The sequence below is a fragment of the Pholcus phalangioides genome, unplaced genomic scaffold (assembly GCF_987345545.1).
Source record: "Pholcus phalangioides strain wild (caught in Gottingen) unplaced genomic scaffold, Ppha-v1.0 ptg000024l_1, whole genome shotgun sequence".
Classification (NCBI taxonomy): Eukaryota; Metazoa; Arthropoda; class Arachnida; order Araneae; family Pholcidae; genus Pholcus; species Pholcus phalangioides.
Genome location: NW_028301616.1, coordinates 13,646,825 through 13,661,803, shown reverse-complemented (window position 1 = coordinate 13,661,803; position 14,979 = coordinate 13,646,825). Strand labels below are relative to the sequence as shown.

At 33.9% G+C, this 14,979-nt stretch overlaps 1 protein-coding gene across 4 annotated transcripts in view; it reads left to right on the top strand.

Annotated features, from left to right (window-relative positions):
- The window catches only part of LOC149068773 (neuronal acetylcholine receptor subunit alpha-2-like), a 47,613-nt gene extending 32,874 nt beyond the window's left edge, over positions 1–14,739 (top strand). For all 4 annotated transcript variants that reach the window (XM_089250518.1, XM_089250519.1, XM_089250520.1 and 1 more), the window contains 5 exons: positions 440–549; positions 2,139–2,322; positions 4,861–5,212; positions 8,103–8,278; positions 10,634–14,739. In XM_089250518.1, coding sequence (XP_089106644.1) covers positions 440–549; positions 2,139–2,322; positions 4,861–5,212; positions 8,103–8,278; positions 10,634–11,035 — 1,224 coding nt within the window. In that variant the 3' untranslated portion in view covers positions 11,036–14,739. The remainder of the gene's footprint in view (positions 1–439; positions 550–2,138; positions 2,323–4,860; positions 5,213–8,102; positions 8,279–10,633) is intronic.
- The last annotated feature ends 240 nt before the right edge of the window (positions 14,740–14,979 follow it).

Below are 14,979 nucleotides of genomic sequence, written 5' to 3'. Positions count from 1 at the left end.
GTTTCTTTGATGTACTGACATTTGCTATTGCTTACTTTACCACACACAAACTCTGGTTATATTGTCATACAACAATTTACTATAGATGGGGTATGGTGGGAAATGAAGGCACCATCTGTCTGTGGTCACCTCAGGATCTATAGGTAAAGAACTTGTTATCTGTGTTCTTACTACTGAGATGATAACCTTTATGATGAGGACGAGCATCTTACACTGCACCATTCGGGCACTCACTGACATCAGCTCAGCTGGAACCTTTTAAGCCATGACTCCTTGTTTGTAGAAACTTTTTTATTTGGCATTTTTTTTCGAAAAAAAATGGAACAAAAAAAATTTGATATTAGTGTATGAAAATAAAAAAAAAATACTTGAACTTGCTATTACATTGATACACTGCACATTATTAATAGTAAATATGTTTTTGCTTTAATTGGTACAGAAATGGAATGATGTACATTTGAGGTGGAATGCTTCTGACTTTGGCGGTATATCTGTTGTGCGGATTCCAGCTGATCAGGTCTGGAAACCTGATATTGTTCTGCATAACAAGTAGGTTTGAATCAACTTTATTGAACGAGTGTTATCTTCATTTATCTGTTTTGATTTTCATTACTTTACTCTGCTGCATATTTTTCTTATTGACATTGCTTATCATGAATTACAGTAAATTCAATTGTTATAACAGGTTTAGACAAATTTTTATTGAAGTTTAATATTTTTATGAATGTTGAAACATTGGAAAATGTTTAAACAACATTTTGAATAATAGGGAAATGCACTAAGTGATGGGCTTTTTTTCTTTGTGAACAAAAACAGATTTTGTTACATTATTTTTGTGACTACTGTTTGAAATTTCCCCTGTGATTTTACATATTGAATATTCCAAAATTTTTCATAGAACCATTTTACCTCTGCATCTTTTGGAAGGACCTTAGAATTTTGGATATATTGTTGTGCACCTCTTTTATGCCTTGCATTGGCATACGCAAAGGGGAGAGGGTTTGGGGTTCTAACCCCCCTTGAGCCAAGATTATAGTGTTATTTTGCAGGAAAAAAAGTAAAAACCCCCCTCAGAAGGAAAAAAAATCTGAACCCCCCCCCCCCTCTAGAAAATTCTGCGTACGCCTGTGATGCCTTGCTTGAGGCATACTTCTATAGCATTGATCTCAAACTAAAAAAAAAAATTTTTAATTCACAGTTCAAAAATATAACTGGCTGCTCGCCAGATTCAGAGTTCTCAACGGCTATATCTGGTCAATGGGCAGTCCTACCCCAAAGTTCAGGGTTTGCACAAATAAATGACACAGTTCCTAAAATTTATGTTTTGAAAACTTTTTTCCACATAATCTGCGATGTATGAAAATAGAGAAGAATATTCAAAGTTTTTTTTGCTTAATAGATAGCAGTACTTCCATAGAACTTAGTGACTGAAATCAACTTAACCATTCTTTTTTTTTTGTCAGTTACAAATTTCTAAATGCACGCTGCACAGAAGGAGTAGAAACAACTCTTGCATATTTCTAATACACAAAAATTTTTTTCTCTCATTGTCACCATTTTTTATTTCATACACTGTTTACTAGGGAAGCACTGCTATTTATTGATCGATGTTGAAAAAAAAACTTATTTGCATAACTTTCATTATAACTTTCATATGCCACAGAAAATTTCCAACATTATAATATATAATTGCACACAATAAAAATAAATAAGTTAAATATAATTGCACAGAATTAATATTCAACATTATGTGTAATAGTTTTCAAAATATAACTTTTTAAAATCATATCATTCATTTGTGCAAATTTTATACTATGACACACTGGCTTTGATTTACAGCCAGTACTACTTTCAATATAGTTTTATCATGTAAATACATCTCTTAATTGATCTTGTTGAATCCTGTTTGAGAATCACTGGTTTAGATATGAAAAACATGTTTTTTTTGCTTTTTATTTTATGCTGCCGGCTTTTTATACTCGTATCTTTTAATCTTGAATAACATCTTAAAATGATGCATGAAAAGGAGAAAGGTTATGACTTTGAATTAATTGATCAAGGAATTCATTTCTTTTCCATTTCATTTTTTTAAAACCTGTACTATTTTGTATGACATTAACAATTTTTTTTCTTGGTAGTGCTGATGTCCAGTCCACATTGCCTGCTGTCCATGCAAATGCAATTCTTCATTCTTCTGGGGATATCATATGGCTTTCCAGAGGAGTTTATCGCAGCACATGTCAGATGAACTTGGAGTTCTTTCCATTTGATGTCCACACATGCTTTTTGAAGTTTGCTTCATGGACACATGATGTCTATCAGGTATTCAAGACATTTAACAAAATTTTTATTGAAGCCTTTAAAATAAAATTTCATTATTATTTGGCCGTAAAAGAGGGGTTGACTGCATTTGGGAGGGGCATTTATAAAGGTTTCTCTCTATATATAAAGTTGATCCCTTTGTGCAAGGCTAGAGTCCTGAAAACAACTACCCAGCGCTTGTTAGAGCCATTGTTTTTGGCCAGAGGAGTAAACTAAGGAAAAATGTTGATACTCAATTGAAATTATACCAATAACTGCAACTGTGAGAAATATTATTGTTGGGTTAAAAATAACTGGGAATAAGCAATGGGGCTACATAAAGTTAATAATAACAAATGAAATGGTATGTTTATTTTGATGAGTGGTGCTTAACCTTTTTTCCATCCCACACCCCTAGTGCAATACAATTTACGTTTCCGCACCCCCTTTTTTGTATTTTTTTGTAATTACATTATTACCAATTAATTAATTTTATAAATTCTTCTATATCTTTTTTAATTCCTTCTTTTACCTATGATTATTAGTGTTTTTTTTTTTCAAATTAATTCAAAAACTAAACTGAAATGAACGTATTGCTGTCAATGCTCATTATAATGACCTTTATTGTTCCGTCAAAAACTGACTTATATCGGGTAGTGATTATATTGAAAGAAAAGCATATATGATAGTTGCTATGTGAAAACATTTAGGACTTATCCTACTGGTCGTTGTAAGGAATGATTGTTGTAATGAGAGTTGACTGAATTACTTTTTTACATTTTTCAAAACTTGAGAGAAAAAGATTCAATGACTGTTCTTCACTTTTGATTCCAGCCAGAACAACAGTATTACATGTTTTTTAGCACTTGATAATTTTTTTAACCTTTTACCTGAGTCATGCTTATGGGAGTATCAAATGCAGAGTTGCCAACTGCTATGGATTGTCCGTAGTTTCTACATTTCTCGTCATGCATTAAGAATTTTGTCTTTTTTGTGTTGTGTATGTTTTTTCATTACTAATTTTTGTATGTTTTTCTTATTTGGCATTGATAATTTTGTCTTGTTTATGTTGCATATGTGACTTTTTTTATATTTCTTTTCATGTCATATTTTTTATTTTATTCATTAATTATCATGTAAATCTCAATCATCCATACAGGCATCATAGCCTCTGGATGATAAATATGTTTTACAAAATTAATATTAAATCTCTTGAAAATGAATAAATTTGATTTGATACAATTGTGTAAGAAACAATCTGGTCAATAGAATATGTTCTTCATTTAGCTGATGCTGAATGAATTTTTTGGTTGCACATCAAGTGATTCTAAAAACCTGCACCATATGTGATACTGAGTTGTCAACAGAGGCATTTGCTTTAGCCGGGAGATCCCTCATAAATAAAAGCACTCTACAAGAAAAAAGTTAATCTATGAAGTTAATTCAGGCTCAACGACCTTTCATGTTACACAGATTTTTGGTGTTTATATTTCTTGCTTGCAAATTGTTTTTTATTAGTTTATTTGTTAACACTGAACTAAATTTGAGAGATCAAGAATAAATTTTTTCCACATAATGATTAACGAGATTTCTTTGAAGCAGTCAGTTGATTTTTAATTTAAAAAGTCTGATTTGAATTTAAAAAAAATCAAGATTTTTTCATACTCTTTTTTGTAGATGGCATTAGTAGTATTGCTCACATGCGAATTAATCTGGGGGGCACTTGTATTTGGAAAACTTGACATCAATCTTGAATAATAGTAGCCCCCAAAAAAAGCAGAATGTTTTGCATTGTTATGCAACTAGCCCTCAGCTGACTGGAAATATTTTGCAGTAGAAATTGTCTTTTTTTTCTATGGTTCCCAACTTCAAGGCTCAAATGCAAGCCGATGGTCCGTTTAAAAGTATCGCCACAGAGAGCAACAGTCATACAGTTATTCAATCATTAATTACACTTTACTCATAGTTACAAAAATTGATGGCAGATGGCAGCATAACACATAGCAGGCATTACTCAAAAACAAACTCCATATTAGATTCACAACAGGCACACACACATTCCAGCATGTACCAATTCGTAAGAAATTCCATAGAGGAGTGTGTATGTGGTGAATATACAGTTGAGCAGTAGTAGTAGAAATTCCTGTATAATAGTATTTCTTCACTACACTTTTCTTAAAATTCTTCCAGATTGTTTTGCAGTTGCACTTATTGTTCTGCGACGTACATCACAGATTTTGGCACATTCTGCTTTGGGGATATTAGCCTACTCTGTATATTTTGCAGTATGAGTAGTATGTAATAAAAAATAAAGTTTCGCTGATGAGGACTTGTCTATAAGCGACTTTGCATATTAGTGTTGTCTGCCAATCATCATAGGATCACAACTGAGCCAACAGCACTTTTTCTTCCACTTTGAGCAAAGCTATCTTAGAAGTATATGAGAGGTTTTACCATATAAAGTGTAAATTTGATTTTGTTGATTTAAATTTTAGAGGAATAGATGAGAGCAAATTGGTAATACACGTCCATTTCATTTTTTTTTTCTTTCCTACATAGATTGAACTCGCTATGGAGAAAAATAATGCAGAAATTTCTGGTTTTCATCCAAATGGAGAATTTGAACTAGATGCTTTCTCATCAAAATTGGAGTATGAAAGATTCCCGTGCTGCGACGAGATGTACCATTTGCTCATATACACTATCAGCCTTCGCAGACGTCCATTGTATTTTGTTCTAAACCTCATTCTCCCATGCTTTGTGATAAACCTGGTGTCAGTATTTTCATTCTACGTTCCATGTTCTTCGGGAGAAAAGATCACTCTTAGTGTGGGGTCATTGGTCTCTCTCATTTTCATCTTGACAGCATCAAGAGGAAGCTTGCCTCACTCTCCAACTATTCCTCTTATCAGTGAGTCCAATTGTTGTTTGAATAATTTACATTTTTGGTGTCAGTAAATGAGCATGCAAGAACTACTATGTCATGTGACGTGAAATAGGCATGCTACATGTGTTTGTAACATGTTTGAAAGTTCTTGTCTCCTTGTCTAAATCAGGAGTGCACATCCTCTGGTCTGTGGGCCAAATGCGGCCTGCCAATGGATACCATCCATCCCATGAAAGGTGTTCTGGTAGAAAAGTACCTTACACACAAAATGCAATAAATACTTAGGCTGGCCATTATTCATGAAAATATGGGAAATCTGGATGCATACGGGATATCCCCAGTAACAGCTAAAAAGATTTCAAATGCTAGTAAAATTGCTAATTGCAGCCAAAATATTGTCAAATGCAAGTAAAGTTGCCATTGATATTGAGCAGATCCTGTATCCCAGCTCTGAAAAGAATGAGAACCTTCCCCTTCAAGATCCAACAACAGAATGATGACAACAGCCATGCGTATAACTCAGAATCTCTCAGCCAGTTAGGTTCTTATGGCCTAAAAGCTGTTTTCAATTCGTTGCCAGCCATAGAATCAACTGACTGGTCACAAAACAATAGTGTATGTCAAGCCACTTGTTTGCATAAATACAACCCGAAACTCTGGAAAACTTGACTTTTGGCCCAGTTTTATCAATTCTCCGTAAGATGCCAACCACTAGTGTTGGGGAAACATTGAGAACTAACTCAAACAGACAATCTTTGAACCCGAACAGACAATTTTCATCGAATGATGGTCATGAAAACCTTATTAACTATTGCCAATTACAGCCAAAAGCAAGTAGAGTTGCCATCTTCAGCCAAAATTGCTGAAAAGTCGCCCATGGCAGGAAATGGAGGACTACTGCAAGTCACAATGTGTAAAAATCTAATTGAACAAAAAAAAAAAAAAAAAAAAATATGTGTTTGACAAATATATGAGATAAATTTATTTATATGAGTAGGGGAGAGTGGGGTAAAAGACTTGGGATACCTAGTGCTTTTGGGTTTATAAAATCAACAATTATACTTGGAAAATTTTTGAAAAAAAATATTTAATTGTACATTACTAATGTTTATAATTGTTATAATGTACAAATGAACTTATTTTATATTTTTGTTAATTTAAAAAATATATTTTTCTGTTGAAGAAACAAAACTTCATGATGGGATTGCTTAGGGGGTATGATGAACCTAATCTTGGCATAATGCACAGAGATGAACTGATTCTGCATCTTCATCTTCTTCACCTGCACATGTGTGTGTGTACAATGAGCCCTTGTTTACTCTTCCAACATCAAATCCAGCCATCAGCAGACTTGGTATAAATTACCAAAGTAAAGATACTCATAATCAGAAGCCTCTGATGAAAAATCAGAGTGTGACCGTTTTCAGTTTGTCTTGTTCACTTTTGCTTCATAGTACCAATTTTTTTTAGGAAATTTTCATTTTTGCCCCACTTCTTTTTTTTTTTTTAATATTTATTTTTGCCAGAAGTTCATTTTTGTGTGGTGACTCCATATCAAAACTGAAATCTTGCCATACTTTCCAATTCTTTTTTTACATAATGGAAACCACTGTAATTAGGAATTGGTTGGATTTCTTCATGTTTAGGACATTTGGAATATAATTAATGTTTTTCCCCCTTACTTGACATTGATAGCAGCAGACTGGGTGATTTCGATAGCAGCAGCAGGGTTAGGGGTGTCATTGACAGCATGTTGGAGCATTGAAAGTAGAATGGCAGCTTACGGCCAGTTTGTAATCTCAGAAAGTGTAAAATTAAGTTCACTAGAAACTTCTTGATTGACAAATCAAATGCTTGTCTTCCAAAATCCATTGATTGCAGTTGACATGGTAGCTGTTTCTACAAATGCATTTCCATACATTTTTGTGATCTGGTACAGAGGAAATTATATGTGCTGGATTTTATCTTATTCAACTTGTTCCTGATCATAATTAAACACTCAGTGTTTTCATTGACTGTGGAACTTGAAAGAAATCAGCCATTTGTTTGTGTACCATTTCCCCCCCCCCCCTAATAACTAACAGATTAAACAATTCCGGATCTCCCCCTCCTTTATCAGTCTTATTCTTATGTATCTGAACCATCTCCGTTAATCTGCAAAGAAAAGGGAATAATAAAGCAAGAAGGAGGTAAGATGCGTTACTAAGGTAACGTGGGGAGGTAAGATCCCCATCGATGCATTAATTGGTGATTAATGCAGATTATAGGCTTTTACCAAGAGTATATGTATAAAGTTTGTCAATTAATTGCTAAGAACTGCACTTTTTACTAGTATTTATGAAGTTACCTTTATTAAGCTTCAAACTGAAATGAACGCAAATAAACTATCCAAAAAAAAATTATACCGCTTTTAGAAAAACTTTAGCACAAGCCAAATGACTCAATCAAAATGGTTGCTGCTTGCACGGAGGCTTCTTCTCCACCTCTAGTACTAACATTGTCAGTTCGCTTGGAGCATCGAATGTGCCAGAAGCTCAACCATCCCATTTTGTCCTATTCTTCTCCAATAATTAATTATGATAGACTGATCATTGTCATAAAATAATTTATAAGTCACAAAAATGATCTTAATTCTTGATTTCAGTGAAGAATAATATTTCAAGTAACCCTTGTTGGAAAAAAGGGGACATTAAAAAAAAAATTGAAACCACCAAAATCACAGGAATGCTCTGTAAAATATGGGTCATATACAACAATGTTCGTCCCATATATATATATATAAGTTTCTGGCCCATAAATGTGGAAAACAAAAATGCATATTTGGCACACGTACTGAAAAGGAGGTGCACCCCTAGTGTAAATTGTTGCACTGATTTAGATTAAATTTTTTAACTTCGCATTCTCGTCATTATAGGCATATATTATGGTATCACACTGAGCTTGGTTGCATGTGCAACTGTTTTCTCTGTCTTCACTCTCAGTGTCCACAGCAGAGGAAGGCGCGGCACTCAAGTACCTGTATGTATAAAAAAATTGATGTTGGGATGCCTGGCAAAAGTTTTGTTTTTGTCGTTTGCTCCTCATAGCAAGGTGAGAAAAATTTAGATGGTTTCATAATGAAATGTTAACAAATTATTTCAAAATACATGCATGATGCTTTAGTATGCGTGATATTTATCCATGTAGTTTTTATGTTGTCAGTGAAGAATATTGTTTTATTGTCAATAAGGGAAATTCTCGCAAGCATTGTATCTCTTCAGTTTCCTCAACAAAAATATGGGAAATCAGGATTTCAAGAAACTGGAAATCGTTGATTTTTGCCAAATGTTATGCCAAAAAAAAATAAAATTAACAAAGTTGTCAATTATAGCTAGAATTGACAATGGCAGAAAGTAAAGCATTACAGAAAATAATGGTACATTAAAATTAATTCCCCAAAATAAAAAATAAATAAATCGGCATGACAAAGTATTTGAGATAAATTTTCATATTCGTATATAGTCCTAAGTGTAGAAGAATTTAAAAAAATATATATATATTCTGGGGGAGGGATTTTGTTGGAAAAACAGGATATCTTGAAAAACGTCAGGACAGACATAATTAGAGGTACAGACCCTTTCTGAATTTAGCCCGGGAAACTAGATTTTTCTGTGTTTACGGGGTTTCCAGAATTTGAATTCATATTGCTAGTTTCAATTATTGCTATTAACATGAAAAGAATAAAAACCTTGAAAAAATGAAGAAAGAAAACACATTGAGTTTGCTGTTTTCCCATTGCCATTGTTTCTATTGTTTATAAAGTGACCCCTTACCCCCATTCAAGTGGAGGGTGGAGGAATAAAGTGGAACCTTCCTTAATGCACACTCATAGTTAATGGACACTTTTTCCGATCCCTAGTCCCATGGAATATGGCTTTAATGTATTTTACTCTGGAAAACTCTAATTTATCTAATTTATTAATTTTTGGTGATAAACCAATAATTTATCATATTCAACTAAGATTGCTTAATCCCAAGCTCATGTTGGTAAATATGATAAATCGTCAATGAATTACTTGATTAGCCAAACATGACTGGTCCAGAATGTTGAATTCAAATGGTAATGTTGGTTTTGTTTGTTGATACATGTAAAAGAAAGTCAACATTACAAGACTGATAATGTTGTTATGAATGTTTTTATCTTCACACTTATTTTAATTTAATTTTTATCGCTAACTATGTGAAGTGTATGTATCATGAACAGAGGAAAAATAATTAATTGGTTTATTGAAGAGAAGGAAGGTTATAAATTTTTTCCATTTGCTATATCAGACTTCCAACTTTATTTGGGAACTATGCATAATCACCAGTAAAAGTGTTAAATGAAGGGAAATGTAACAAAATTATTTTTACAGAAACGATTGGTGATTATGCATAACCACCGGTGCATCACTTTTGCAATAACATCCATTTGGAACCAATTGCGACTGAAGCCAAATGTCGTATAAATGTGCAAGTTGTGTAAGCAAGGTTCCACTCTATATCACATCTTCCCATTAGTAAATACTCTCCGTTAGCAGACAAAATTTTTGTTCCCACGGATGTCTGTTTTCTAGAGGTTCTACTGTATTAAAGAACACTTGTGACATCGTATCACCTGAACTTTGAGTGCGGTCATAGTTGTATGAACAGTAGTCAAAGCCACCCAAATCTATTAACTTAAACAAAGCATGACGGCTCATTCATGTTGAAGTTTTTTATACATGTTTGATCATAAAACTGCTGGTAGATAATTCAGTAAGTATTAATATGCCAGCCATATTTCATGACAAAAATTATAGAAAATCAGGATATATATTCTGGAAAACACAGGGCATTGCCAGTTGTAGGCAGAATTCTTAATTTATAGCTAAAAATTGCCAATGGATGGGGGGATTAAAGGCTTCCATAAGTCTCGGCTAATTAGAATAATTCCATGAAAAAAAACTTTAAATGCAAGAAAATGTTCAGTAAATAACAAATTCAAGGAAGTATCATTGAAAAAAATGGACAGTGTTTCTTTTAATAGTCAGAAAGCAAATTATTTTTATTATTTAATTTATGTATTACTTTTATGTTCGTTCTTATCATCAAAAATTTGGCATACAAAAGTATGCTTGCTGGATTATTGCAGGATTTTTACTTTCTGAAGGTTGGCAGGTCTGAAGATAATACAGGAATGTCCTGGGAAAACGGGTTATATGGTCATTCTATGCAGTCCCTCAAAACATCCCCATTTTTCCCTTTTATTTGTATGACAGTTTCTTTTGGCAGTAAAATATTTTGTTACATGACAAACTACAGGTTTTTCGTCTGGAAATTGGCACCTTGGTGATGGTATGTATATAATAATCATAATTATACTATTATGAATTCCAAAATGATTAAATTACACGTCAAATTGAAGTTCTCCGATATGTGTTGCAGGATGAACACAGACTCAAGAAATCCAGCTCATTGGATATAGTGAAGGAATCAAAAGTTGGACTCGATAAGATTGAACATTATACTGTTTCCCCTCGCTTACGTCATCGTTGTGAGACACCAGTAGCGATTGGCACAGCCACAGGAGATTCCCTCCGTCAGCAGCCGAGGACTCTTTATGGTGAAGAGCAATTGTTCGAGCGCCGGTTTCTGAGAATCTTGCATGAGGTTCATGAGACTATCGAGCGAAATGAGAGAAGGGTGTCGGAACAAGAATCTAAAGATGCCATGAAAGTTGAATGGGAGCAGGTTGCCACGGTCTGTGACAGATTCCTTTTGGTAACGTTTCTCTTAGCAGCTTTTGTAAGCGCATTTCTCATACTGTATACTGCTGCAACCGAATGATATAAAATTGGTTGAGGCACTCTATGCACGCACACTTACTCTAGTGGAACTATGCAGGGAAAATTATGTATGTGTACATGTTTTGCACACACACGTTCCTATACACAACTTTTCACCATTCACATAACCTGGTATTTGTATACATGTTCTGCACACACACATGTACATGTTCCTATACGGACAATGCTCACCACCAGTTATGAAACCTGCTTGCTCATGTAGCCTCTGAGCTTGTCGATAACGATGCAATGTCAAATACATGTAAGAAATGCTATTTTGTTAGACCAGGGATCTTCAACCTTTTTCAAGTCACAAGCACTGTATCTGCCCAGCATCAGGAGAAGAGTACTCATACTGCAACTCTGACGTATTCTGAAACTCAGAATAAGTATCACTCGCGCTTGGATGCCTTGGGCAGCTCCGAGGTGCTCATGACACGAGAAACAGGTTGAACATGCCTGTGTTAGGCAAAGTTGATGGTGCGAAACATTTTTCACATTCGTATAGATTTTTATGAATGTTGTGATCCAGAATGGTATGGATCGCAAAGCTTGTGCAATATTTGTTCTTATTTTGCAAGTTTTTGAAGAAAAGATGGGGGATAAGAAGAAAAATTGTACTCAAGAAGATGAATATTCCAGTCTTTATTTTTGTGTCTCAAAAAATTTATTGTTACATTTGTGATTAGCTATAATTTAAGTACATAATCTCTTAACCTCCTTCTTCTACATGCAGTAGAGTCTTAAAAATCTGGCATCAGCTTTAACCAACTGGTGGTTATAGGTCTGATAAAAATTTACTTTCTCTGTTTCTTCAAAATGACCGTGGTAAATTTTCCCTTTCCCATACAAACAGTGGAATATGAGGCGGCTCTGCATGGTTTTTAAATTTTTATACAGGACTTTCTTAAAGTATAGAGTTTTTTTCAATACAAGAAAAACTCTCAGAAAAAAGACAAATGGAGCTGTACAGAGCATCTCAAAATTACACATACAAACTTTGAGGTGTGGTAGGCAATTTATGTAAATGAACCATATTCTCATGGGGAAACATCATTGGAAGGTGCTAGAATAGGTGCAAGATACAGGAATGACACAAGACAATTGGGTAGCAAGGAATTTTCATCCCATTTAACCCTAGAATACTAACTGAAAAAAAAGCTGATAAAACTGCATGCTACCTTGCCTATACCTCTACATCTGTGAGGCCGGTATTACACTATAAAAGTTTGATAAAATCTCTTCTATAAAACTTGAAAAATCTTAACCAATAAGGTTATTGGTTACATTCTAGAAAATGCAATCGTTGACCTTATTGGCTGCATTTTTCAAGTTTTATAATAGGACTTTTATCAAACTTTTATAGTGTAATACTGGCCTGAGACATAGAGTTGGTATTCTAGGGTTAATGACATACACTCAAGCTCCATTTACACATGTGATTTCAAGGGGAAAAATATTTCAGTTCTGGAAATTGCAGCTGCTTTATAACTCTTTTACCCTTGTAAGAAAAAAGGAGGCTGGTACAAAAAAAAAATTCACAGGGTCCTTAAAAAATTTTACTTTGTGTTCAGTGGATTTACAGGAGGGGGGGGGGGTGGTTTGTTCATACATCCTTTCCTCTGCCAATGGGGAAAGAAACTTCAATACATTTGCTAATTGAACTTGTAATACTGAATTTTAGCAAAAATCCCTCTTTCTTGTTTTATATGGCTGCTTTTCTATTTTCTGTATAAACAGAGTTAATGTACATGTTGGACGCCGTAAATAACGCCACAGTAGCTGCTCAAAATAAGTTATGGGAGTAAAGCTTCTCATGTTTGATACAGTCTATGAAGGCTGGAGTTTTTGAGAATTGGCAATTCTGGTCACGAGGAACATGGCAGTGGAAACAGCCATTTCATAGACCATTTATTTAAGGGTCTCCCACTGAAAGACATCAATGCTAAATCAGGGGTGGCCAACTTCTTTCTGTTTGTGGGTCAACATAATGGTCAGCTGCAATGCCGTGGGCTGCACCAGTGGTGCCACTTCAGCACATAAGTAGCACCATTATTCAAATTAATTATTAAATTACTTTCGTCACTAGAAATAAGTAGTTTGTTAATCAGGAAATCTGCTGTTGGAACTGATATCTCAAATAATGATCACAAATTTAATTTGTTACGTGGAACTTTTTCCTTGTTGGAGGCTGCACAAAATCACTTCTCTGGCCAGCTGTTGGTCTCCCCGATCTAGATTGATCTTAATCTGAGGGAAGGGGAAATGTTACACAAGTTGTTCTTGAGAGTGAATGAAACAGTACCAATAATGACTTACTGATGGTATTTCTGGATATGCTTTCTATATTGAATATGGTTCATTTGCATAAAGTGTGATTTTTGGGACATCATACAAGCAGGACCACCAGTTGGTTGAAGCTGTTATTATTAGAATTTGCTGCCATTTAGTAAGGTGTTTATATGTATCAATACAAAAATGTCAATAAGAAGTACATATTCAGGATACAATAGAAAGTATAGTTAACCATATGCACTCGAGCACTGCAGATGACGTGATATTGAAAATCGATAAAATCTGATTATTCAGAGGTTGCCACTATGGTGATTCTGAAAATATACCTAAATTACTTCGATGATAAAGTGTTGGCAGTCTGACATTTTTTTTTAAATGCAATTTATTCTTGTAAAATCTTCAGTTTCCTATTCATTTTTATACTTTCCTAGGGGGTTAAAATACACTTTAATCAGAAGCAGCAGACTGAAAAGCAAATCTTGCTAGCACAAAGAGGGGACGATTGAGTTTGCAATACACTTGATATGCTATAGTTAGGAATTTCATTGGCAGCCCAGGTCAATGAGGAATCTGTACAATGATTGAAAGCAAAGTTTGAGGTTTCATGAGTTTCAATACATGCACATTCTTTGACAGAATATTTTCTGATTAGAAATGATAACTCTCTCTTAAGGAAGATAGATGATGCCAAGATGCAACAAGCCCCAATATTGAGCAAATAATGTGTACAACCTCTCAGTAAGAAATGCTGGGAAAAAATTCCAGGTGCAATAAATTCTAGTTTCTGGTCTAATTAACCCTCGTGAAAATGACAAAGGTGCTACAAAAATCGCCAAATAATGACTTAAATTTAATAAAAACCTCCACAATTTTTTTGAAAAAGATTTGAAACAAATACTTGCGTGTTGTAATGCAAAATGTAAGAACTGTGTGGGGGGGGGGGATATTCTGAGAAAATGGTATTGTTTTTTTAAACGCCAGATCTTTGAGAATTTATTTTTTCCACCGAATCATTTCAAACTATTTTTACTCAAAAGATTTTGATCAATGTTCTCTCTAAGCTGCAAACATGAGAAAATGCCTCTGCACACACAGAATATCATCTGTGCAGACGACGTTTGCTTTCTTGTTTATAGCAACGTTTTACTTTGTCATTCCGCACAGCTGTCAAAATTCTCTTCACAGCATGACATCAAGCAAAATAATTTAAAAAAAAAAGTTAGAGGGCACATTGATTTTGATTCTGGCTTGAGAAATCATTCCTTTGTATTTCAATGCTTTTTAAGCAATTATTTTTGTTATATATGTATATGAAAAGGGCAAAAAACATTGTTGATAATTACTGATTGATTGACCTACTGGATAGTAGATTGTGGAATTTGGGACAAATAAATTATGCTTGGAAAATGATATGCTAAGTCTCTTGTTGATTTTTGCATTGCAGAATATATGTTTTCTCAAATTCAAATTATTTATTAAAAACAATTATTTATTTATTTAAATTTTTTATTTTTTAAATTTTAATAATTTCTGCAGCAATTATAAAATTCCATTTGAGGCAATAAATTAAATTTTTTGACTGAATTCTGTGATACCCAGTATTTTAATTATTTATTTATTAGAAACAATAAATAGAATATATATAATATA